The following is a 24,489-nucleotide window of genomic DNA, read 5'->3' on the forward strand; positions in this document are numbered from 1 at the left end:
ATGGCGTAAACCCAGGAGGCGGAGCTTGCAGTGAGCTGAGATCCGGCCACTGCACTCCAGCCTGGGCAACAGAGCGAGACTCCGTCTCAAAAAAACAAACAAACACACACAAAAATAAAGAGCTTGCTTGCTGTCTTTTTTCTCCTATATGTGAAATGGCCCAATTGTCTGCTTTGGTATTGACCCTGGTGCCAGAAGTGGGGATTTTCTCAACGCCACACCAATGTGAAATGCACAATCATTACCATCAGACCACCTTCTGCCCTCCAATGATCCACTTCACTTCAGTATACCTAAATGAGCTGTCAGCTTGAGTTTCTTTTTTCTCTGCTTCACTAATGCTTGCTCTGCTACCATTATTTCAGCTGAAGTAGGACGATTACGATTTCGAGCTCTATCTAGATTATACGGTCCTAAGAGTTACTCTTTATCTGTATAGACTACTCCTTATAAACCCTTTGTAGGAATACGTTGATAGCTCTTCATTAAACAAACATGCATGGCATCCTACTTTAATTACATGGCAATGACAATACTTCATATCTTAAAGAGAAGTACCTTTTAATAGAAAAATGCTTGAATGGAATGAATGTATCCTTTTCAAAACAAACTGAAAATACCATATGAATTCATGTTAAGACTATTTTGATGTGCCAGATTCCAAAATAATAAATATAATAATTAGAAAAACAAGGCTGGGCGTGGTGGCTCACGCTTGTAATTCCAGCACTTTGGGAGGCTGAGGTGGGCGGATCACTTGAGGTCAGGAGTTGGAGACCAGCCTGGTCAACATGGTGAAACCCCATTTCTACTAAAAATACAAAAAAATATTTTGCTGGGCATGGTGGTGCCCACCTGTAATCCGAGCTACTCGGGAGGCTGAGGCAGGAGAATCACTGGAACCTGGGAGGTGGAGGTTGCAGTGAGCTGAGATGGCACCACTGCACTCTAGCCTGGGCGACAGAGCAAGACTCTGCCTAAAAAAAAAAAGAAAAGAAAGAAAAAAAGCAGAGCACTGAAATGTGTGTATTTGCAGAGTAAATAATTTCCCAAGATTCATATGGCACCTTAATATAAGAAATCTCATGAATATGAAGTCCAAACACCCAGCTGGGAAATATCTCACCATTCCAGAAAATATCACCAATTCTTAACACATTCTACTTCTCAGGGTGTTCTTTGGAGTGCTGAGGGAAAGTTTTGTCATTTGATTTACACAGTCTCAATGGCAGGAGGCTGGTTCTACCTAAATCTGCCAGATCATTGTTAAATTCTCTAACCCCTTTTAATGGTTAATACAGTATTTTTTTTTTTGCGGGGGGCAGAGGGGTGCATATTTTGCTTGTAGAAACAATGACTTAACAAAAAAATCAATGTGATTTACTTGACCAGCTTTGTGTATGTAATAAAGAGATATTCAAATTCTAGAGATGTCTAATTCTGGGGATCCTGGAACTGATAATTTTCTCAAGACACAAGCCACATCAAGTAAGGTCTATCAAATCAGATCTACCATGTGAAAAGCACCATGCTGGACTCATTGGGGCAGGGGAGCAGGGGGAGCGGGAATTGAAACAATTGGCATAAAAACGGAAAACCAAAATGAAAATGTGAGGCTGGGTATGGTGACTCACACCTGTAATCCCAGCAGATTGGCAGGCTGAGGCAGGCAGATTGATTGCTTAAGCTCGAGACTGGCCTGGCCAACATGACAAAACCCCATCTCTACTAAAATACAAAAATTAGCCAGGCACGGTGGCACAGGCCTGTAGCTACTTGGGAGGCTGACGCACAAGAATCGCCTGAACCTGAAGGGCGGAGGTTGCAGTGAGGTGAGATCATGCCACTGCACTCCAGCCTGGGTGACAGTGAGACTCTTGTCTCAAAAACAAAAGAAAAGAAAAGAAAAAGAAGATGAAGTAGGAAACTGTCCTAATTAGCATTATCATCATTATTAATAAGCATCGCTAAATGTAAGCATCAATAAAACTCCAAGACAATACATAACAACTGCAAAAGCATATCCACGACATGGTAAAAATTAGTGGAATGAGTTGTACTAACCACCTGGGATTGAATGAACCAGACTATACCTTGCTAATTACCTGACATCTGTTGTTTGGTAGACATTTAACACCTAGGAGAAGTCAAGTTGCTCCTTTTGGAAATGGGATAAACTGAGTTCGACCATACAACAGAATTAACAACAGCAAATGAGCTAGTGTAGCTCACAGCCCCCACTCAGAAAGACGCCCCATATTTCTAGAGTTAGGAAATCTTGCCTACGTACTTTATTCAGCTTACGTTTTCAGCTTAACTGTAGTGTGAGGGGCAGTCAGAAGGCAGAGGGAGCCTGTGAAGAACAAGGCTGCTGCTTTGGTTTGTGAGGCTGGAGAAAACGGGCCTTCACACACCTTGGCTCACCATGTTCTGGAAGCTATCTTCACCACCAGATGATTTAGCCTGGCTCGACTCTCCTCCTAGTTCTCACAGTATCTAAGGTTTCTGAATTAAAGAAACCAGAGGTTTAAGCTTTGGAGTTTATTAGATGCTGTGGAACACTTCGGACAACTAGGTTTTGATTCTTATGGTTCCCTTGCTAAAATTTGTTTAGCTTCAGGCCAATCCTAAGCAAACCCGATTCTAGAAAAACAGAAACAGCACAAGTGAACTGGATAGTACATTACAGTGAGCATTTAGCCTAATAAATGAACCCACACTCTCCAGATCGAGGAACACAGTAGATAATATAATATTTTTTAAAAACATGCCATTACAAATGTATGTCTCTCTCTCTCTCTGCGTGTGTGTGTGTGTCTGTGTGTGTGTGTGTGTAATTATTTGATTGGTTAGTTTAATATTTTTAAGAAGCTTTTTGGCTTTTTGTTAAAAGGCATTTACTTTAACATGATCCTCTACTGTTAAACATGTACAAGTCACCCTTGAAAGTCATAAAGAACAAAGAAAAAATTTATTGTAACTGCACTAACAGCTAGTCCTGTGAAATTATTCTGAATATTAGCAATCTAGTAGATACAAAAAAAAAAAAAAAAAAAAACCTGGCAAGGGGAAGAAAAATAGCCCAACTGTTGCTAGAATTATTTCACAAGCTCCTTTATTAAAATAACGCTATAACAATTCCTTCTAATTTCCCCCTGGAAAAGGTATTTTCTTAGCTAGTTCAAAACAAAAGGAAATTTAAACATTATCATGAATGCCTCAGACACAGTGCTGTGATACCTGATTGTCCAGACTACAGAACGTAATAAGTGAATGTGGCCAAGGCTGAAATATGTTTCCACCGCTTTTGTATTCTCTTTCTGAATATAATGATTTTAATAAGAAAGTATATAATAATGATGAAGTAATTAGTACCAGCATTATTCTACCATAATCATTGAAATCAGTACTTAATCATTAACATAATCAAGCCATCCTGATTTTACCCTCGGTAGAGGGCAGTATTTGCTACATCTCCGTGGGAGGAAAGACTTGTACATTTGTCTGGCTTTGAGATCTACGCAGAAGAAATGGGAAAGATGAGCTGCATAGTGCAAGGTCAGGTTCTAGACTCTCTGACACCGGTCTTGCATGTGCATGTGACATGAAAGGCGAACCAATGTTAACTTTTTCCTTTGGAAATCAGAGCTACGTGGCATGAAAAGAGATATTTAGGATCCCAAAATGAAAAAGGAGAAAAGGCTTTAGAACAGCTAAGAAGTTATTTTAAATTTGAGAACTGTAACTTCTGAACACATTAAAGTCTTGTAAATGCAGAGGTTTTGTTACTTTTGTTTTGCTTTTTGCTGTTGTTTTTGTTTGTTTTGCTTTCTTTGTGAGAGTCCACTGGAAAGAAACGGAACTCTCTGAGGCTTGGATATTTGAAAAGCCTAATCAGAGCTGGAAAAGAAGTGGATATTGAAGAGTTGCTTTCTTTCTCCCACTTTTCTGCTTTCCAAATCATGGAAATACTCAGTTAAAAATGCTAATTCATATTCAAAAGATATAAAAAAGTGAATCAGGGCAAGACTGAATACCTCCCTGTGCTGCTGGAATAAAGGGCCAAGCCCTTCAAACTATGAGTAAGACCAATAGAATTATTCACTTCATCTTCTTGCCGAAAGACAACCTTGAATTATCTGCTGCCCACATTTTATTAAAAGATAAAAATATCCATGAAAGGCCAGAACAACATGCATCTATTCAACCTCTAAACATTTAGAACTATTTTTCTGGATCAAGCCAGATAAATAAAGAGAAAAGGTTAGCTGTAAAGCATGTTTTTTGCCCTTATAGCACAGTTTCATTAAACTTTACTTTGTCATTATGTTCCCAGCTTGGATATAAGAATCTGTCAGATACAAGCATATGTCGGCAGCAGGAACGGTGCTGAGGAAATGTCTCCTGGCATCTTTCAGAAGCCCATTTATGAAAGGTCCAAGTGCCAGCAAAAAATCATCATTTCCTCTGAGTAACTGATTTGTTTTTATCTTCTAACTTACTGAATATCTTTTCCCCTCTTTGGCTGATAGAAGGCTGAGTGTTGACTGGTTTGATTTTATGAAGTACGTAGAAGTTTATGACATGGATTTATGTATATTAACTTTCTGTCTTCCAGCTTAAGTATTCATTATTTTCCCTTTGCCCTGATTTCAAAAAAATTTAATTCTGTGTGTATATGGTTGTGTGTATCTGTACACACATATAACATACTTTTTGGAATTATAAATCCATGCTAAAATTATTATATTTCTGTTTAAAGCTTATTTTGTTTGCTTTTAGTTAAACAGGAGGCAAAGGAGAATCAGGGAAATAAAATGTCAGTAAGAACCTCAGATAATAAATAGCAGTGCCTCTTTTGATTTTGTTAGTTACCAAGTATGTACTGAGCATCTGTCAGTAGAGAGAGATATTCTTAGAGAAGGTGGGTTTTCAACAGAGGGAAATAGCCCAGTGTAGGGAAGTAGAAATCTATTTCATGAACACGAAATTGAATGGAATTTGGCATAAAGAAGTACTTGAGAAAGAAAAAGCATCCTTGGCTTTAGTAAAGCAGTGAAGGGGGAGAGTAAGAAGTGCATTGCAAAGGCTGCAGTTCGGATGATGTGACTATGTAACTATTTGGATTTATACAAGACATCATAGGGAGACAATGCAGAAAGTTCAGGAAGGAAATTGACGATGCAAACATGTATGCAAGATGACTTTTATATTCCCATGTAAATGTGTATAGCAATTTACAACTTACAGTTTTTCACATGTGCTAAGGCTGAAAAGCAGTAAGATTAGGTTATTAATAAACTTATGACAGTGGTTTATTATATTAAGACTTTCTACAAAGTAACATCCAAACCCTAAGATGTTACTGATCTAGTAAATTACTTCTGTTTTTTGTTTGTTTGTTTGTTTTTGAGATGAAGTCTCACTCTGTCACCAGGCTGGAGTGCAGTGGTGTAATTTCGGCTCACTGGAACCTCTGCCTCGTGGGTTCAAGTGATTCTCCTGCTTCAGCCTCCCGAGTAGCTGGGACTAGAGGCATGCGCCACCACGCCCAGCTAATTTTTGTATTTTTAGTAGAGATGGGGTTTCACCATGTTGGCCAGGATGGTCTCAATCTGTTGACCTTGTGATCCACCCACCTCGGCCTCCCAAAGTGCTGGGATTACAGGCATGAGCCACCGTGCCCAGCCTAGTACATTACTTCTGTGTTTTAAAAGTCTTCAGTAAAATGGTGAGGAATCTGCATAGCTTCTCTTGTGCCTCTGATTAAACTATACTAGTCCTCTGGCTCTGTTTCCTTCCATTGATTCTAGTGAAAACATACTTTTCAATCCCAACCACATCCTCATCTCTTCCTTTTTATATGTCAGTTCAGATGATGTCATTGACTCCTTTAGGCTCCAAACTAACACATCTTTATAAATGACCTCTAGATCTTTATCTTCAGTCCTAAATTTCCAACTGTTTGTAAGTCCCGTTCTCCTACCTCTAGCATTTTGGTTTGTCTGTTAAGGGTCCTGCCATTTCTCTGGTCATCCAAACTGAAACCATTGGAGTCCTAGGTGGCTTGTCCTCATCCCTGACCTCCTCCATGCCCAGTCCTCTGATTTCTCTTCTATTTATCTTGTTTCATGCAATCTCTCAAGAATACCTGGTTCGTGCCTCTCCTTGAGGGGGCAATTAGGAGCTGAAATCCAGTCCATACTCTGTCCAGCCATGTACCCTGATGAGGGGCATGGTAATTTGGGATTGAATTCTGGATATTGTGTATGGTAGGTCGTGGAGACTTGTGATTCTTTGGTATATTGATTTTTTGTTGTTGTTGCTATGTTAGCAGGCAATTAACTTGGTTAGCCTCAAGCTCCAAACTCTGTCTCCTCCGTGATGCATTGCAGCGAAAATCTCCGTTCAGTTGTTTTAGCATTTGCTGTGTGTGTATATTTCATAGGTCAGCCCAAGATTTGGGCAGAGTTTATAGGAAAAAGTTCAGGCTATTCCTCTGTGGTTCTCTGCTTTCCCAGATTTCTCCTTATACTTTCCAGCTGTTATGGTCACCGATTTGCTCTTCTCTGGTTCTTCGAGCTAAAAACACAGTTTTAGACTTCTGTCTAAAAACTCTAAAAACAGAGTTTTAGACTTTAAAAACTTCTACTGAGTTTTAGACATCCGTATAAGACCAACTGTGATCTGCCCTCAGGAGAAAAACTATAAAAATGAGAAATTCACCAGTATCAATCCTTTCTTCCAAGTGTTGACTGTGCTCTACTTTTGATAAGCAGTGCCTTCTGGATAGTTATTTTTCAGATTTTGTCCAGAATTTGCAGAGGTGATCCACAGGTAATTTGATCAAATAGGAGCTACTCTGCCATAAATGGAAGTAGAACCCTCCTGAGTCTGTAGTTCTCTGAATATACTCTGTAATCTCCAACTCTGGTTTTTTGTTTGTTTGTTTGTTTGTTTGTTTTTCTGGAGACAGAGTCTCGCTCTGTCACCCAGGCTGGAGTGCAATGGCGCAATCTTGGCCTCCTGGCTACAAGTGATTCTCATGCCTCAGCCTCCTGAGTAGCTGAGATTATAGATGTGTGCCATCACACCCAGCTTTTTTTTTTTTTTTTTTTTTTGTATTTCAGTAGAGATGGGGTTTCACCATGTTGGCCAGGCTGGTCTTGAACTCCTGAGCTCAGGCAATCTGCACCTCGGCCTCCCAAAGTGCAGGATTACAGGTGTGAGCCACTGCGCCCAGCCCCAACTCTTGTGTTTTTCACAGAAACACACAACTTCAGAGAAGGAAGAGATCATAAAGATGCCCCTCATGATCTCCTTTGCTTAGGAAAAACCAAACAGCTACCACCTCATACTCCCCCCAACCTTTGCACCCAGAATCTCCAACCCTCCAGCCTTTGAGGCCCAGTTCCACTTTGATCATCCATAGCATTCTGGTCATACTGATCCTGTAGTACTAATTATAATCGCCTCACATTCTAGTGATCTATGTACTGATCTAATTTTCTCTTCTAAATTAAGACTCCATAAAAGTGGAGACTCTTACTCATCTTGGTACCCACTATAGTTCCTAGAAATATGCTAGCCTTCTATTAAGTACTCTGTAAATATTTGGTGGATGATTAGGGAGAAGTGTGAGTAAAATATTAAAAGTGTAGGACTGTGTCTGTTACCCTGCATAAGGGAACAAACAAATATCTAGCATGTTAGTTTATTTAACCAAGTTTCCTTCTGGAAAGAAGAACCTTCCCAAGAGGAGATACTATTTGCTGGTCCACTGGATATGTTGGTGAAAGTTACAACCTCTTCCAGCATATACTGCCCCATTAATCTTCCTGAAACATTATTCTAGGTACCACATTCCTGCTCAAAACCTAAAATGACTCTGGATTATGGTAAGAAGACTGTTTCTCTGCCTGGTTTTGATGGTAGAATCTGTTTGAGATCTTTTTCATCTTTATTTCCCTTTCCTCTCCAACATGCACTCTGCTCTCATTAGGCATCAGTCTGTCCCCCTGAAACACGTGATGCTTGGCTTCGGATTATGGTTGAAATACTTATACTCCACTCATCTACATTCTGCTCGCCTTTCCAGGTCAAGATCAATTTCCTCTTTAAATCTCCTGTCTTGTTGGAGCCTTTCCAAACCTTAGCATCCTTACTTTGAACTCCTGATATATTACGTAACTAGTGAGCACAGTTCTTTAACGTAGACTGTTATAGCTACAAGGAATGACAGATCAGTATTCATCAAAGCTGATGGTATAAAAATAAAATGAAATGAAATAAAAGGAATGACAGAAATGTGCTGATCACATCATGCATTTCACAATTAGACCCAGAATGGTGAAGTGGTTAAGTGATCTGCCGAAGGCAACTCAGCTAAATAGTATATTTTTTTGGTGGGGGGAGTCAGAGTCTTGCTATGTTGCCTAGGCTGGAGTGCCTTGACTATCCTCAGACATGATCATAACACAGGACAGCCAAGAACTCCTGTACTCAGGTGATCATCCTGCCCCAGCCTCCCAAGTAGCCTCCCAAGTGTGTGCCACAGCACCCAGTGTTAGCTAAACAGTATTTGAGTTAGTGACTGGAATTGGTATCTCCTGACTCAGTTGGGCCTCTTTCTACTCTGCTTTGCTGAATAATATTTGGCTCATGTTATTTCCTCTACTGAACTGTAAATTCTTTGAAAGAAACTTCTTACACACTTCTTTTATATTCCTCATAACATAGGCATACAAATATAGAAGTACTTAAGAAATAGCTGCTGACTGGCTGGGCATGGTGGCTATTTTGTAATCCCAACACTTTGGGAGGCGAAGGTGGGTGGATCACCTGGGGTCAGGAGTTCAAGACCAGCCTGGCCAACATGGTGAAACCCCATCTCTACTAAAAACACTAAAATTAGCTGGGTGTGGTGAGGTGCATCTGTAATCCCTGCTATTCGGGAGGCTGAGGCACAGGAATCGCTTGAATCCGGGAGGCGGAGGTTGCAGGGAGCCAAGATTGTGCCTGGGTGACAGATCAAGACTGTGTCTCAAAAAAAAAAAAAAGAGAAAAAGAAAAGAAAGAAAGAAAAAGAAAAAGAAATAGTTGCTGACCACTAAGTCAATGTAGTAATCTTGGAGGGTTGGATCTTACATAGCATATATTTCTTGATTAACAATAAAAGAGAAAAGAATGAAGCAATATTTAACCCTATATAAAATATGTGAAAATCTTATAATTCTTAAGATATGATGGCTCCTTTGCTTCTTTCTAGTTTTTTTCTTAAAATCTTTTGCCTGACTCAATAATATCTTCACCAAGCCATTTTAAAAAACAAAAATAGCAATTCTAACAATTTCCAAACTTTTTTCCATAAAATATATTTCAAAGTGATAAAATGGAATATACCTTATTAAATATTCTAATTGGCAATGTAATAAGTAATTGCTAATTTTGGGTCAACTGATCTAATCTGGGGGAAGGTACTATGGAAAATAGCAAATCATACTCTATGATAGGAAACAAACACTTAAGGGTTACTTGATTTAAAAAAAATTTCTGTTTAAGAAAAACCAGGCCAGTTGATAGGTAAGCAATAGAAAAACCATTAGTGTTAAAGCTTTTTAAAAAAATCAAACAAGTACTTTTAAAGTGTTTTATATTCATATTAATTGGTTGCATTAGACTTGTTTTCTCTCAGCACTTTACCAATCTCTTCATACAGGTCTTCTGTTTAGAGAGCTATTCTTAATTATTATTTTGAGCTCTGATACATTTATTATTAAAAGCCAAATGAGATAATTTATCTTTAAATTAAAAACAAATTCTATTTAAAAAAATTAGTGATCATGGGCATGGTGGCTCATGCCTGTAATCCCAGCACTTTGGAAGGTTGAGGCAGGGTAGATTGCTTGAGCCCAGGAGTTTGAGACCAGCCTGGGCAACATGAAAAAAACCCTGTCTCTACAAAAAAATACTAAAATTAGCTGGGCATGGTGGTGCGCACCTGTAGTCCCAGCTGCTTGGGAGGCTGAGGCGGGAAGGACTGCTTGAGCCTGGGAGGCTGAGGTTGCAGTGAGCAGTGATTACACCACTGAACTCCAGTCTGGGCAAAAGAACAAGACCCTGTCTCCAAAAAAAAGAAAAAAAGAAAAAAAAAGAATATATATTTATATATATATATTTAAATTCATATTTCTTAATCTTTGCACTTCTTAATTATTATCTCAGCAAATGAATGACATATTCCTCTCAAAGACTGAGACAAATGTTAAATATTAGTTTCTCATACTTGGCTAGAGTAGAAGTGACCTTAAAACAAACATGAGGACTTGTGTCTACTATTAGATCTGATCCTCAAAATAATATTACAGAGAACATATTGAAAGTACACAATTTTTGGCACACTTACTCTTCCATTGAGACCCTCTGGGAATCCTTGGGCATTTTCTCCCCATTACAGGAGAGACAATATTTTTGAACCATTTCAGCTAACAACATGACATAAATACATTCACAGAAAATGAAAGTGCGTTTTCTCCCTCAGAAGAGCTTCAGGCTGCTGAGTCTGAGAAGCCCATGGCTTGCAGAGCTTAAAATCTGCAGCCCTGAGCAGCATCATCTAAGAAGCTGCTCTTGTCTCAGTTTGGGAACAGAAGCTGGGCAGGATTGTCCAGCCTCACTATGTGTCCTATTACAGAAAATTTGCCAGTGAAGAAAGGAGGAAGGTGTTCTCTTTATTCCTTTAATCCTTCTTTACTCCCTTTTCATCATGGAAACGTTCACAATTATTCTAAGAAGCTACAGTTTTCAAATTTCTAAACCAGACCCTCTTTTTCAGACATTTCTTTTTTCCTTTAAAATAGTAAGATTTATATATATATACATAAATAACTTTTAACCTGATATACAGTGATTTCTTTGGAAGATATAATCAATCAACAATTAGTAAAAATGGATCCCTCAGTCCAATCTCCAGTCTTACAGAGAGTTCACTTTTTCTTTTATGTACAAAATATCAGAACAAAATAAATTCATATAAGAAGTTACTTGTGTGCATCTTACTTTTAAAAATCAAATTACAAGTCAATTATGAGATTTTATTCCAAAATCTCCTTTATCATTCTGAGGACTCGTGAAATAGGCTAGGTCTAGGTGTGTATGGTAAAATTTTGCTCCTATCTTAACATGTCTTATATTTCTTCTCACATATTTAACTGCATTCCCCAATTTGGCATTGCAAGGCAAGTGAAGGCCTGGGATCTTGCAGGATTCAGTGTTGGTTGAATGGTTAGATAAGATGACCCTTGAGGTGCCTTGCAACATCAAGACTATGACTCTTTAGTTTAAGGATTGACTAGGAATGTGGATGGGAAAAGATAGACAAAAGACTTACAGCTCATTTGTGACAATGGATTCATATTCCTCCCTACAAGAATCTGACCCATTTTCTATTAAGATCTTTGCAATCTCACTTCTGTCCTCCTGTCACTATGCTGTGGCCAGGCTGGTCGGCTGCCTTATTTGGACATGGCAAGGCCAGAAGTCAGGAAATGTGGGAAATGAGCACACACAGATCAGCAATACTACAAAAATGGTTTTGCTGCTGGGAAGGTAAAAGCCCAAGGATATTCCTGGGCTGCCTCAGCTCTGGTGATTAATGCCCTAATTCCTTGATGCTAATTACCACTGTTGGCATCTCAACACCATCAGCCTTGACTCTTGGCCAAATAGTAGAGATAAAAGCTATTCATCCTTTAGTATTATATTTACTGAGAGTGAACGAAGCACAGGACACAAACCAGAAGTAGCTCCCAGCCAGTGGTTTCACTTGGAATAAAGCTAAATAAAGCATAAAACGAGCAAGAGAAGGGAAATGTTACTTAACAACTCCCTAAGGGATACTATGTGGTACACTTGTAAGTCTAAGGATATATACACTAATATGATATAATCAAGATTAATAGAAAAATGGAGGCCAATACACTTATCTGATGGACTTTCATTTCTTGAGTACTAAATACCAAAGAAGAAAGGTAATAAACAAGAAGTTGATAGTGAGCAACGCGTACACCCATGCATATCCATCAACTGATATATTTTTCTGCCTAGACTTTTTGCAAACACACCTGGCCACCTGTCATTATTTTTAAGATACAAATAACAAACTGCTCTTGCAAACAGTTACTTGTGAGTACAGTTATTGGTTAAGGAAACAATTTTCTGCAGGTGTAAAAATTACATTTCTCAATAAGGAAAATTTGGGTCTAGTCAGTCTACTCATTAAGGCTTTAGAATTCAGCTTTCCTTGTTTTCTTTTGGTAGGATTCTTTCATTTTTGGTCCATGAAAGTTTAACCCTAAAGCAAGGAGTTCTCAAACTTTTTGGCTTCAGGACTCCTTTATACTTTTAAAAATTATTGAGGAACCCAAGGAACATTTGCTTATATGGGTTATCTCTCCCAGTGTTTATTGTAATAGAAATTAAAACTGAGAAAAATTTAAAATATGTATTAATTCATTTAAAGTAACAATTATAAAGCCACTACATTAAGCCCATCAAATTAACACAAATCACATTTTTATGAAAAATACTTCTATTTTTTGAAATGAAAATAACTAAGAAGAATGGCATTGTCTTACATTTTTGTAAATCTCTTTAATATCTGGATAAGTAGAAAATAGCTGGATTCTCATACCCATTTTTACATCCAATCTATTGCAACTCAGTTATTTGGGTTGAAGTATATTAAGAAAATCTAGCCTTACATGGATATGTAGTTGAAAGAGGGAAACGTATTTTAATAGCCTTATCAGATAATTGTGGATATTCTTTGATGCTACATGAAAACTCAACAAGAAGTTACTGCCAAAGAGTACACTGTGGAAAGTGGGAGAAAGAATAACTTTAGGGCAAAAAAAAAAACCCCCGACAAACATTATCTCAGACAAGTGTGATGAAGGTTAGCATCAACAGTTATAAGCCATGTTGACAGTATGAATCCTTGACATGATGTGATCAAAGTAGTACTTGATCTCTGTGGTTCCCCCAAGACTATCATTCCTGTCTAATCATAGGGAAAATGTCAGACAAATCCCAATTGAGAGACATTTTACAAATACCTAACTAGTACTCAAAACTGTCAAGATCATCAAAAACAAAAAGTCTGTGAGAAACTGCCATAACCAAGAGAAGTCTAAGGAGACATAGCTACAGGTAATGTGGTATTGTGGAACAGAAAAAGGACATTAGGTAAAAACTAGGGAAATCTGAATAAAATATAGACTTTAGTTAATAATGTATCAATATTGGTTCATTAATTGTAACAGATATACCATATGAATGTAAGATGTTAACAGGGGAAACTAGATTAGGAAGTATATGGAAACTCTCTGTACTAGAGTCTTGATTTTCTTTAAGCCCAAAACTGTTCTAAAAATAGAATCTATTAACAAATTTTAACTTGAGAAGAGGTCATTTCTAAACTGTTAGTTGCAATGTAGAAGCTGAAACAGTATCAGTATACTTTTTGAATTCTGTTATATTAAAATCCATTAGTCTTTCCTGCACTTTAAGTGGATCTTTTGTCATGTATTATTTTGTAAGAGCATACATTGGTTATTGGAAAGTATTGGTTCATTGAGTTATGTAGATCTTCCAAATGTTGACACATTTAATTAAACAATTATCAAACATTGCATGTGTTAATATCACCATCAATCTCATCTGAAAGACGTTTAAGAATTGGGAAGCTGTCAAGCGCATGATGGCAGAAACAAGTTTTCCAAAATTCTAATTTTCACTTGTTTGCTCAAATTTTATCACTGGCAACAAATATTGTCAGTTGTTTTCCTTGAAATGACAGTCTTATTTCATTCATTTTCAAGAAAATGTCTGTCAAACATTGTGAGAAAATGTCTGCCAAATCTGAATAACCATAGTTTGTCTGTCACTCAGTCTTCCAAGTAAAAATGGAATTCTGTGAAAATAGTGGCTAGTTCAGCTTGCAACTCAAACAACTGTACAAGTGCTTTTCCCCAGGACAGCCTTCATATTTGATATAGAGCAGAAGTGTTTTATTACATGTACTTTCACTTCATCACAAAGAATATTCAAAAGACATGTTCTCAAAGTTGAGATTTAACAAAATAATTGTTACTGCTTCTTTAAGGATATTTTTAAATGGAACTGGGTTATTTATTTATTTATTTATTTATTTATTTATTTTTACTGTGAGCATATGATCAGTGAAAAATACAGTATCTTTTGGTGCTATTGCCTTGATTCCTGCTAAGGTGCTAGCAGTTTCACCCATCAGTGCTTTTGCATCATTACTGTAAATACTACCAGAGTGAAAAAGGCAAGAAGTGTTACAGACAGTTTAGATTCCCAGGACCCCTGAAAGGGTCTCAGGGACTCCCAGAGGTCTATAAACCACATTTTGAGAACCACCGCCTTCAATAACTGTATTTCTGACTCCTCCACTACCCTCGGATTAAACCAAGAAGCTATATCAAGGTAAGGAAAGGAAACCTGAAAGCTCATGTGATGTCCACAGAGATGGATCTGCTTCATGTTCATTTGCCACAGCTCTGATATGGAGGGAATGGCAGGGAACAAAGACCACCCAAACACATTCTCCTCCACCCTCCCACACTTCTCTAATGCAGCACTTCCCAACCTTTGTCATGGCAGGAAGAGAAAGTATTTTTATTAATGGGCAAAGGGATGAGGCTGCCTAAGGCTTGGGGACCCTTGCCTGGAGCCACAAACCCTGGAGGTACAGCCTTCAGAAGAGCAGAGGGGCTCGTAGCTGGACTTCCCAGTGGGTATGCCAACACACGAGTTGGGCAGGTCTGTACTAAGGTTTTCAACACAGAGGGAGGCTCTCAGGACTGGGGGATGTCTGTTCCCCATTCAGCTTCACGCTCCATAAAATTCTTAAAGCTTAGCTCAGATGTGAGAATTCACAAATCATCTGATTACACTTTATTTTTGTTGTTGTTATTTATTTATTTATTGAGACAGAGTCTCTGTCACCCAGGCTGGAATGCAGTGGCATGATCTTGGCTCACCACAACCTCCACCTCCTGTGTTCAAATGATTCTCATGTCTCAGCCTCCTGAGTAGCTGGGATTACAGATGCCTGCCACCACGCCTGGCTAATTTCTGTATTTTTAGTAGAGATGAGGTTGTGCCATATTGTCCGGGCTGGTCTTGAACTCCTGACCTCATGTGATCCGCCTGCCTCGGCCTCCCAAATGATTACACTTTAAGATAGAGTCCAAAGTATATTAAAGATTGAGGAAGAACTTGTCCAGAACATCTTCAGATACAATGTAGTGATTAAAAGCACAGAATCTGACTCCCAAACTACCAAGAAGTCCAAGCTCTGGCTACACCACTTATTAGCTGTATGACCTTGGGAAGGTAACTTAACATCTTGGTGTTTAAAATTCTCTACCTATAAAATGTGGACAATAATAGTGCCTATCTATTATAAGTATCAAATGAGTTTATATATAAAAGCACTTAGGATGATACCTGATGGGTGGCTATATTTGTTATTATTATTATGTACGCGTTGCAGGTTCTCCTAACTCAGACTGCTGAACATGACAGTACTGAACAATAAATTTACAAAGCAAGAGAATCCAGGAGATACCAAGAGGCTAGATGTTAACCTGCAGGATTCCAAATCTGAGGAACTGTGCTTGGAACAGTGAGGGAAGAGGTGTGCAAACAGCAGAATGTGCCTGGCTTTTTCATTTTACTTATGGCATATGTCAAGGGCTTCCAATCTAAACCTTCTTTTACCTTATCAAGACACAGGTAAGTTTCTGTATTATTTTTTCCTTGGAAGGGGCCATGACTCAAAAATAATCATTATGGACTGTTAACCAATCTACTTCTTGCCAAAGACTTTTTCATGATGGTATCAGGTGATTGGGCAGGTCTTGGGCTTCAAGAGCCTTCTAGAAAATTAGGACAGATGATCCAAAGCTGGGACTGTCCCGGACACACCAGACGCCTGCTTCTTTACCTTAGGTTGGATGTGTTGTTATCTTTACTTAATGGTTTTCGGCAATTATTTAGCCTGGCTCATAAGATCATTATAACTCATTAAGAGTTTTAGGTTATATCTGAAGTTGAGGGCTTTCAATTGTCCTCTTCATGCAAGAAATCAATATCTGAATTGCAGTTACAAGGCTGCAAAGCAATGCAAAATCATCATAACAAGAAAATAGTCACAAACGAACTAGCTACTTAAAAACTTAGCACTTCCTCAAACATCCCTCATAGCTTAACATAGCTTAAACATCCCTCATAGCTTAACCCCACTTACCACGTCAATGCCTTTTGCAAGTCATTCAGCGCTTGCGTAATGTAGTAAACACCCCACAATTACAGTCTAGATAAAGGGCAAACCTGTCCATGCAAACTCACTGACAAAAGAAGATCTGGCCAACTTGGAGAAGAAAAAAAATCAGTAAATAATAACATCACAAAAACTTCAAAAGAAAGTAATTGACAAGGCTGGTCATGGTAGCTCACATCTGTAATCCCAGCACTTTGGAAGGCTGAGGTGGGTGGATCTCTTGAGGCCAGGAATTTGAGAACAGCCTGGACAACGTGGTAAGACCCCCACCTCTACAAAAACTTTTTTTAAAAACTAGCCAGGCATGGCGTTGTGTGCCTGTAGTCCCACCTACCGGGGAGACTGTGGTGGGAGGATTGCCTGAGCCCAGGAGGTCGAGGCTGTAGTGAGCCATGATCATGTCGCTGCACTTGTTCATTGTTTAATCTAAGAGTTTAACTTGTAGTTGCTATTGTAATCCACATTTTTATCAAATAAGACAAAATGATTTATTTTTATAAGGGCTATTTCATTTTTCAAGATAAATTCTCAATCAGTCTTCTTCCCCATCACCCCTGAATAGTAAATAAACTGGAGATTTTGGTCCCTGATAAGTGGCCTTTTCCTGTTACTAAGAGTCCTAAAACAAGGAGCATATTTTAAAAATGCAGATAAAACTCAGTGTCTGCTCCAAAAGAGACCATCTTTGCCTTCCTCCCCCAAGATTCAACACGCCTGTCTTTCCTGTTCCCCACTGGGTCCTCTTCTGCAGAAAGTGGAGGAGCTTCATCTTTTGGATGTATAAGATTCTTCTCAAGTTTATTTTTTCTTGCAAAATAAGTCAAACCTAAGTGGGAGCCTTAATAGAATTTTGTCAGGAGATGTTAGGTTATCAGGACCTTAAAGATTGTTCCAGGAGAGGTCTGAAAGGTCCGTATCACCCAGAATGACTTTCACTAATAGAAATCAACATTACCACCCTATTGGAGGATCCTCATTGATCCTAAACTTTACTGGTTCTGAAGTGCTAAATAATTGCTTTTTTGAGACGAAGTCTCGCACTGTCACCCAGGCTGGAGTGCGGTGGTGCGATCTCAGTTCACTGCAAGCTCCGCCTCCCGGGTTCACGCCATTCTCCTGCCTCTGCCTCCCCAGCAGCTGGGACTACAGGCCCCCGCCACCACGCCCGGCTAATTTTTTGTATTTTTTGTAGAGACGGGGTTTCTCTACAAAACCCCGTGTTAGCCAGGGTTGTCTCAATCTCCTGACCTCATGATTACAGGAGGGAGCCACCGCGCCCGGCTGTCACTAGCTTTTAAGAAAAACACTCATGGCCGGGCGCGGTGGCTCAACCCTGTAATCCCAGCACTTTGGGAGGCCGAGACGGGCGGATCACGAGGTCAGGAGATCGAGACCATCCTGGCTAACACGGTGAAACCCCGTCTCTACTAAAAAATACAAAAAACTAGCCGGGCGAGGTGGCAGGCGCCTGTAGTCCCAGCTACTCGGGAGGTTGAGGCAGGAGAATGGCGTAAACCCGGGAGGCGGAGCTTGCAGTGAGTTGAGATCCGCCACTGAACTCCAGCCTGGGCGACAGAGCGAGACTCCGTCTCAAAAAAAAAAAAGAAAAAAAAAGAAAAACACTCATAAAATGGCCGCAGGTATACGTATTTTGTCTTTTCCCTTACTGAAAAGCAACTGTTCTTTAGTTACCTGAAAGTCAAGATAAATCAGAGACCAGCTAGAATGATAAATTAAGCATGTCAATCGAGAAATTAAGCTTAAAATTCTATCTAATTTGAATTTGTTTTCCTCAAGATTTGCAATCAATAAATACATTGCATATCCATTGAGTACTGAGAATTCCAGATTTTTTAAGACAGAATTCATATCTATAATGAATCTGCAGTCAAGATCTTTCTCAGTTATATGAATGTGTGCATACACTGGTAAACATTTTTTCCCTGTTGAACATACTATTTATTATATAATATAAATGTTACAGTTACAGAAATTTACCTTCTTTGACTCTGGCCCTAGTAGGTCCGTTGTTATGGCAATAATAGATGGGCAATGAGTACAAGGGGTGGAAATTATTTTATGTGATGCTTCCTTGGATCATGCTAGCATTATTTCATCTTCCTTTTTCCCACATACTAACTCTCACCTCAAATATTTTTCCAAAATCTCTTATGTTTGACTTTTACAAAACAGATTTTATTTTTGCTTCTAGCAACAGTTGACAGTTCTCTCTGCATTTCTAATTTTGCATTAGAGCCCTTCTAAGTGCAAATTTTGTGCCAATATCTATAAAAAGCACATGGCAAATATAGATGAGTATTTCCCTTAATGAGACTTTTAAATCGGTTCTGACTCTGTGAATGGTATTTTAAAATCTGAAATGGGCAGAGAGGAAAACATGAAGTATTTTAACATGTGAAAAGGCCAGTGAGTCTGGACGTGCCTGGATACTTACTCTCTCACACAGCTCTTCAAATGTGCAGTCGGCAACGGTTCCACAGGCTTTATTCAGGCGCAGCTCTCTGCCTTGCACTTTTAGAATCCTTGGTCTAGTTACTATGGGAACATGAACAAAGACTCAATCTTGTCTGGATAATTACTATAAAATTCATCTCTTACAGATAGGAAATGCATAGCTTGATGAATAATAGCACATGATTCAACACATAAATTAGACAAAATGCTGATACAATGACTGCCACTTGAGCGTGGCATCAACCCATATACAGCAATGGAACTTATTAATTGGTCAGTGGAGATTGGGCATTGTGTTCTAAATGTATTCTCTTTCAAGAGAAATTAACTTACGTACAATCATTTTGTTTCTGAGCCAGCTCATCAAACAACTTATCCATGACAGCCTCCACATCAGCTTCACTTGTGCTACAGTGAAAAGAATAATAGAATATGAAATTAATAACACTTGAAGCCAACATCAAACAGCTGCCTGAGTCTGCTTAGCTTTTTGCCCGTTAAAAAAAAAAGAACAGGATGTTATGCTCTAAATACAAACATTAGATTTAGAATACACTTAAAAGCAGAGAATATTAACTCTCAGGTAGATGATTCTGCCTTATTTGCATACACTGAAAGACTTCTGTGCGTCTAGCTGTTTCCAGTAATGAGACGATACAGGCAGAGTAAATCCATTAATACCATGTGTACACAATGAGAAGAAAGCTTCTGGCTCTCTCTTGCATGCAAAACAAGAGCAAATAGACAAGGCAGTCAAGCATCCAGCAAAGTATCCTTTGAAATCTCTACTGAGAGGGTACATGTGAAATTAAATATTGAAGCTGCATTAAAAAAAAATCAAGTCAAGCCAGTGACTGAGAGGATCAAACCTCCAGAATTAAATTACTACCTTCGAAATACCAACTTGATCTGCACATCAATAACTTTGTCAGACTTCTAGTATAAGGACAATTATAGACCACACAGTTTCTCTCAAAAGTCTCCTTGTTGGAAACCGAAGAAAACTCTCTCCTTCTGTGATGCCCACTGTTACAGCTACTATGAAGTTAGTCTCATCACAGAATCTTTTGTATTCTAATTAGAAATCACCATATGGTTTAGGGAACTCATATATAAATGTGATGATGCTGTGACCTTTTTCCTCTCACCTTTTTTTTTTTTTTTAAGAGGGGTGGTAAATTAACACTCAATAAAATAACTGGCAGAAGAAATAAACTGTTAAAAAGAGCTTCAAGTAAAAATGTAAGTTTACTTCAACTCCACATACAAACTTTTACAGGATGACCTGCCAACATGCTTAATTTTGACACACAAATCACTCTTACGTCGTAGTGGAAGCAATTAAACTAAATTCTGGACATTCATCTTACTAAAGCCTTATTGAAAATTAGTATGACAGGTTATCTTTTATTTAGATTAAGCTTAAACTAAACAACTTCTCCCTTGAGATAATTATCAGGTGGTAGGCATTTAACACACAAGCACCTAATTCTTCAACTGTTCTACAGCAAATGTCTTTAAAATGCAACAAAGCACATAGCTATTTTGAAAGATTGAAATTGTCACATTCCAAGTAATAACCACCCACCTCAAAGGACGTTAAAAACATCATTCACAATAGCCAACTTTGCAGGAGAAATGCTGTTTGACTTCCATGAGGTCTGGTATCATATTCAAATAGAGTGGTATTAAAATAATGAAATGACACTATAGAAAGTAATTTTAGAAACAGAAGCAATCTTAAAGGTAAAAGAAATCACACAAACCAATGTAAATGTCAATGCCCATGCCAAGCACATGTCTGTTTAGACATTATTCTTGAGAATTCATTTGGAACCAACATCACCTTTGGTGTATACAAGCAAAAAAAGAAGAAGAAAAAAAAAAATCTTAAAAGTGAGCTACTTTTTGAGCCCATATAGCCAAGACAATCTTAACAAAAAGAACAAAGCTGGAGGTATCATGCTAGTGAACTTCAAACTATACTACAAGGCTACAGTAACCAAAACAGCATGGTACTGGTACCAATACAGACACATAGAACAATGAAACAGAGTAGAAATCTCAGAAATAAGACCACACATCTACAACCATCTGATCTTCGACAATCCTGACAAAAACAAGCAATGGGGAAAGGATTTCCTGTTTCATAAATGTTGCTGGGAAAACTGGCTAGCCATATGCAGAAAACCAAAACTGGTTTTACCCCTTCCTTACACCTTATATAAAAATTAACTCAAGATGTATTAAAGACCTAAATGTAAAACCCAAAACCATAAAAACCCTAGAAGAAAATCTAGGCAATATCATTCAGGACATAGGCATGGGCAAAAATTTTATGATGAAATCACCAAAAGCAATTGCGATGAAAGCAAAAATTGACACATGGGATCTACTTAAACTAAAGAGCTTCTGCACAGCAAAAGAAACTATCATCAGAGTGAAAAAACAACTTACAGAATGGGAGAAAATTTTGTAATCTACCCATCTGACAAACGGCTAATATCCAGAATCTACAAGGATCTTAAACAAATTTACAAGAAAAAAGAAAACAAACAACCCCATCAAAAAGTGAGCAAAGGACATGAACAGACAATTCTCAAAAGAAGGCATTCATGTGGCCAACGGACATATGAAAAAAAGCTCAACACCACTGGTCATTAGAGAAATACAAATCAAAACCACAATGAGATAACATCTCATGCCAGTTAGAATGGTGATTATTAAAAAGTCAAGAAACAACAGATGCTGGTGAGGCTGTGGAGAAATAAGAACGCTTTTACATTGTTGGTGGGAATGTAAATTAGCTCAACTATTGTGGAAGACAGTATGGTGATTCCACAAGGATCCAGAACCAGAAATACCATTTGACCCAGCCATCGCATTATTGGATATATACCCAAAGGAATATAAATCATTCTATTATGGGATAAATATAAATGCACACGTATATTTATTGCAGCACTATTCATAACAGCAAAGACAGGGAATCAACCCAAATGCCCATCAGTGATGGACTGGATAAACAAAATGTGGTACATATACACTATGGAGTACTATGCAGCCATAAAAGGAACGAGATTACGTCCTTTGCAGGGACATGTATGGAGTTGGAAGCCATTATCCTCAGCAAACTAACACACGAACAGAAAACCAAACACCACATATTCTCACTCATAAGTAGAAGCTGAACAATGAGAACACATGGACACATGGAGGGGAACAACACACACCAGGGCCTGTCAGGAGCAGGGGGGAGGAGGGAAGAGCATCAGGATAAATAGCTAATGCATGTGGGGCTTAATATCTAGGTGATGGGTTGATGGGTGCAGCAAACACCATGGCACACATTTACCTATGTAACAAATCTGCACATCCTACACATGCACCCCAGAACTTAAAATAAAATATATATTTTTAAAAAGTGAGCTGGTCAGGCATGGTGGCTCACGCCTGTAATTGTGGCACTTTGGAAGGCTGAGGTGGGCGAATCACCTGAGGTCGGGAGTTAGAGACCAACCTGGTTAACATTGTGAAACCCCGTCTCTACTAAAAATACAAAAAATTAGCCAGATGTGGTGGCATGCGCCTGCAATCCCAGCTACTTAGGAGGCTGAGGCAGGAGAATCGCTTGAACCCCTGAGGTGGAGGTTGCATGAGCCAGGATCATGCCATTGCAATCCAGCTTGGACAACAAGAGCAAAACTCTGTCTCAAAAAAACAAAAAACAAAAAAAAAAAGTGAGCTGCTTTTTAAGGAACATAGCGAAAACAGAGCAACACCACCCACTCGGTATGGTCTGCTGTCATTTAGAAAGTTAATCTTTCCTTAGCACAGGCACATTACTCAACATAGGGGGAAAACTGAATTCTGAAAAACAACCGAGAAAGAAGACAGGCCTCCAAAAGCATATTTGGTGAATAAATAATTCCTTACAAACTTCCTCAGTGGTGATTTCTTTTTTACTCTGTGGTCTCGTATATACTATATTATCAAAATGTGACTCACTAAACTTCAGTCAGGTCATCTCTCCTAAGTCACCTGTGAAATTATAATACCTGATTTTCTATATAGTGAAATTACATGTGAAATATCACAAAATTATTTTTATTATAAGTGTCTTATAAGAATTCTATTATAGTTACTCAGAAGTTACAAATGCAAAATAAAAAATTTTATTGGTGTAATCCAGGCATGGCGACTCATGCCTGTAATCCTGGCACTTTGGGAGGCCGAGGTGATCAGACTACTTGAGGCCAGGAGTTGGAGACCAGCCTGGCCAACATGGCAAAACTTTATCTCTACAAAAAATACAAAAATTAGCTGGCATGGCGATGCATGCCTGTAATCCCAGCTACTCAGGAGGCTGAGGCACGAGAATCCTTGAACCTGGGAGGTGGAGGTTGCAGTGAGCCAAGATCATGCCACTGCACTCTAGCCTGGGCTACAGAGGGAGACCGTGTCTCCAAAAAAAAAAAAAAAGAAAAAAGAAAAGAAAAGAAAAAGAAAAAGAAGAAGAAGAAGAAGGGAGGGAGGGAGAGAGGGAGATTGCACCACTGCCCTCCAGCCTGGGCGAGAGAGCAAGATTCCATCTCAAAAAAAAATAGATAGCTCGGTGGACAAGAAGCATATGTAAAATCATTCTTTTTCTACTCGTAATAACAACTGCAAAGCAAAATAATAAGATGCCATTCTTTTATCCAAATTGGCAGAGAGAAGGAAAAAGATAAACTATCCCAAGCAAGGAAAATGGATATTCATTTAAAAAAATATTTTAAACTTTTTTGTTGTATATGTTAAGGTGTACTACATGATATTTTGATATACACAGTGAAATTATCACTACAGTCAAACAAATGGACATATCCATCATCTCACAGTTACCTTTTGTGTGTGAGGGCTTGGGGGTGGTAAGAGCACCTAAAATCTATTCTTTCAGCAAATTTCCAGTGTACAATACACTATTTTCAACTATAGTCCTCATGCTATATATTTGATCTTTAGACTTAGTCATCCTTTGTAATTGCAACTTGCTACCAAAAGAGACCTACCTCTCCTCATCCATTCCCCTTCTCTTCACTCAACCCCCCATCCCTGGTAACGACTACTCTATTCTATTTCTACATATTTGATTTCTCTGTTTCTAATTATTTGACTTTTTTAGAAGATTCCATTTATAAGTGAGATCTTGTAGTATCTGTCTGTATCTAGTTATTTTACTTAATATAATGTCCTCCAGTTTTATCCATGTTGTTGCAAATTGCAGGATCTCCTTTTATAAGGTTTAATAATATTCCATTGTATATATAGACCACGATTTATCCATTCATCCATCAATGGACACTGTAGCCTTAGAGACTTTTAAACATAATGCTTTCCCAGTACACTCTGTTCTGTATAATGACTCCAGAGGAACTTGGGGAATATGAAAAGAGAAGAGTAAGCAAGTTTCGGAATGAAGCAAGAAGGCAAGAGGAAAACATGGTACCATAATTATATTTCTTGTCCAAGTACCCTCTGGTGTAAATAGGAGGCAACATGTTTTCAAATTTTTAATAAGAACATGATGGATTTGGGAGGCCGAGGTGGGCGGATCACGAGTTCAGGAGTTCAAGACCAGCCTGGCCAACATAGTGAAACCC

The 24,489-nt window shown here is 38.5% G+C and overlaps 1 protein-coding gene across 1 annotated transcript in view; it reads right to left on the bottom strand.

The window, feature by feature from the left end:
- Positions 1-24,489, bottom strand: part of LACE1 (lactation elevated 1) — a gene marked incomplete at its 5' end in the record, with an annotated part of 174,968 nt that overhangs the window by 21,898 nt on the left and 128,581 nt on the right. Inside the window, 2 exons of the mRNA XM_011952889.1 lie at positions 18,828-18,928; positions 19,185-19,255. Coding sequence (XP_011808279.1) covers positions 18,828-18,928; positions 19,185-19,255 — 172 coding nt within the window. The remainder of the gene's footprint in view (positions 1-18,827; positions 18,929-19,184; positions 19,256-24,489) is intronic.

The sequence above is a fragment of the Colobus angolensis genome, unplaced genomic scaffold (genome assembly GCF_000951035.1).
Source record: "Colobus angolensis palliatus isolate OR3802 unplaced genomic scaffold, Cang.pa_1.0 Scaffold35, whole genome shotgun sequence".
Lineage (NCBI taxonomy): Eukaryota > Metazoa > Chordata > Mammalia > Primates > Cercopithecidae > Colobus > Colobus angolensis.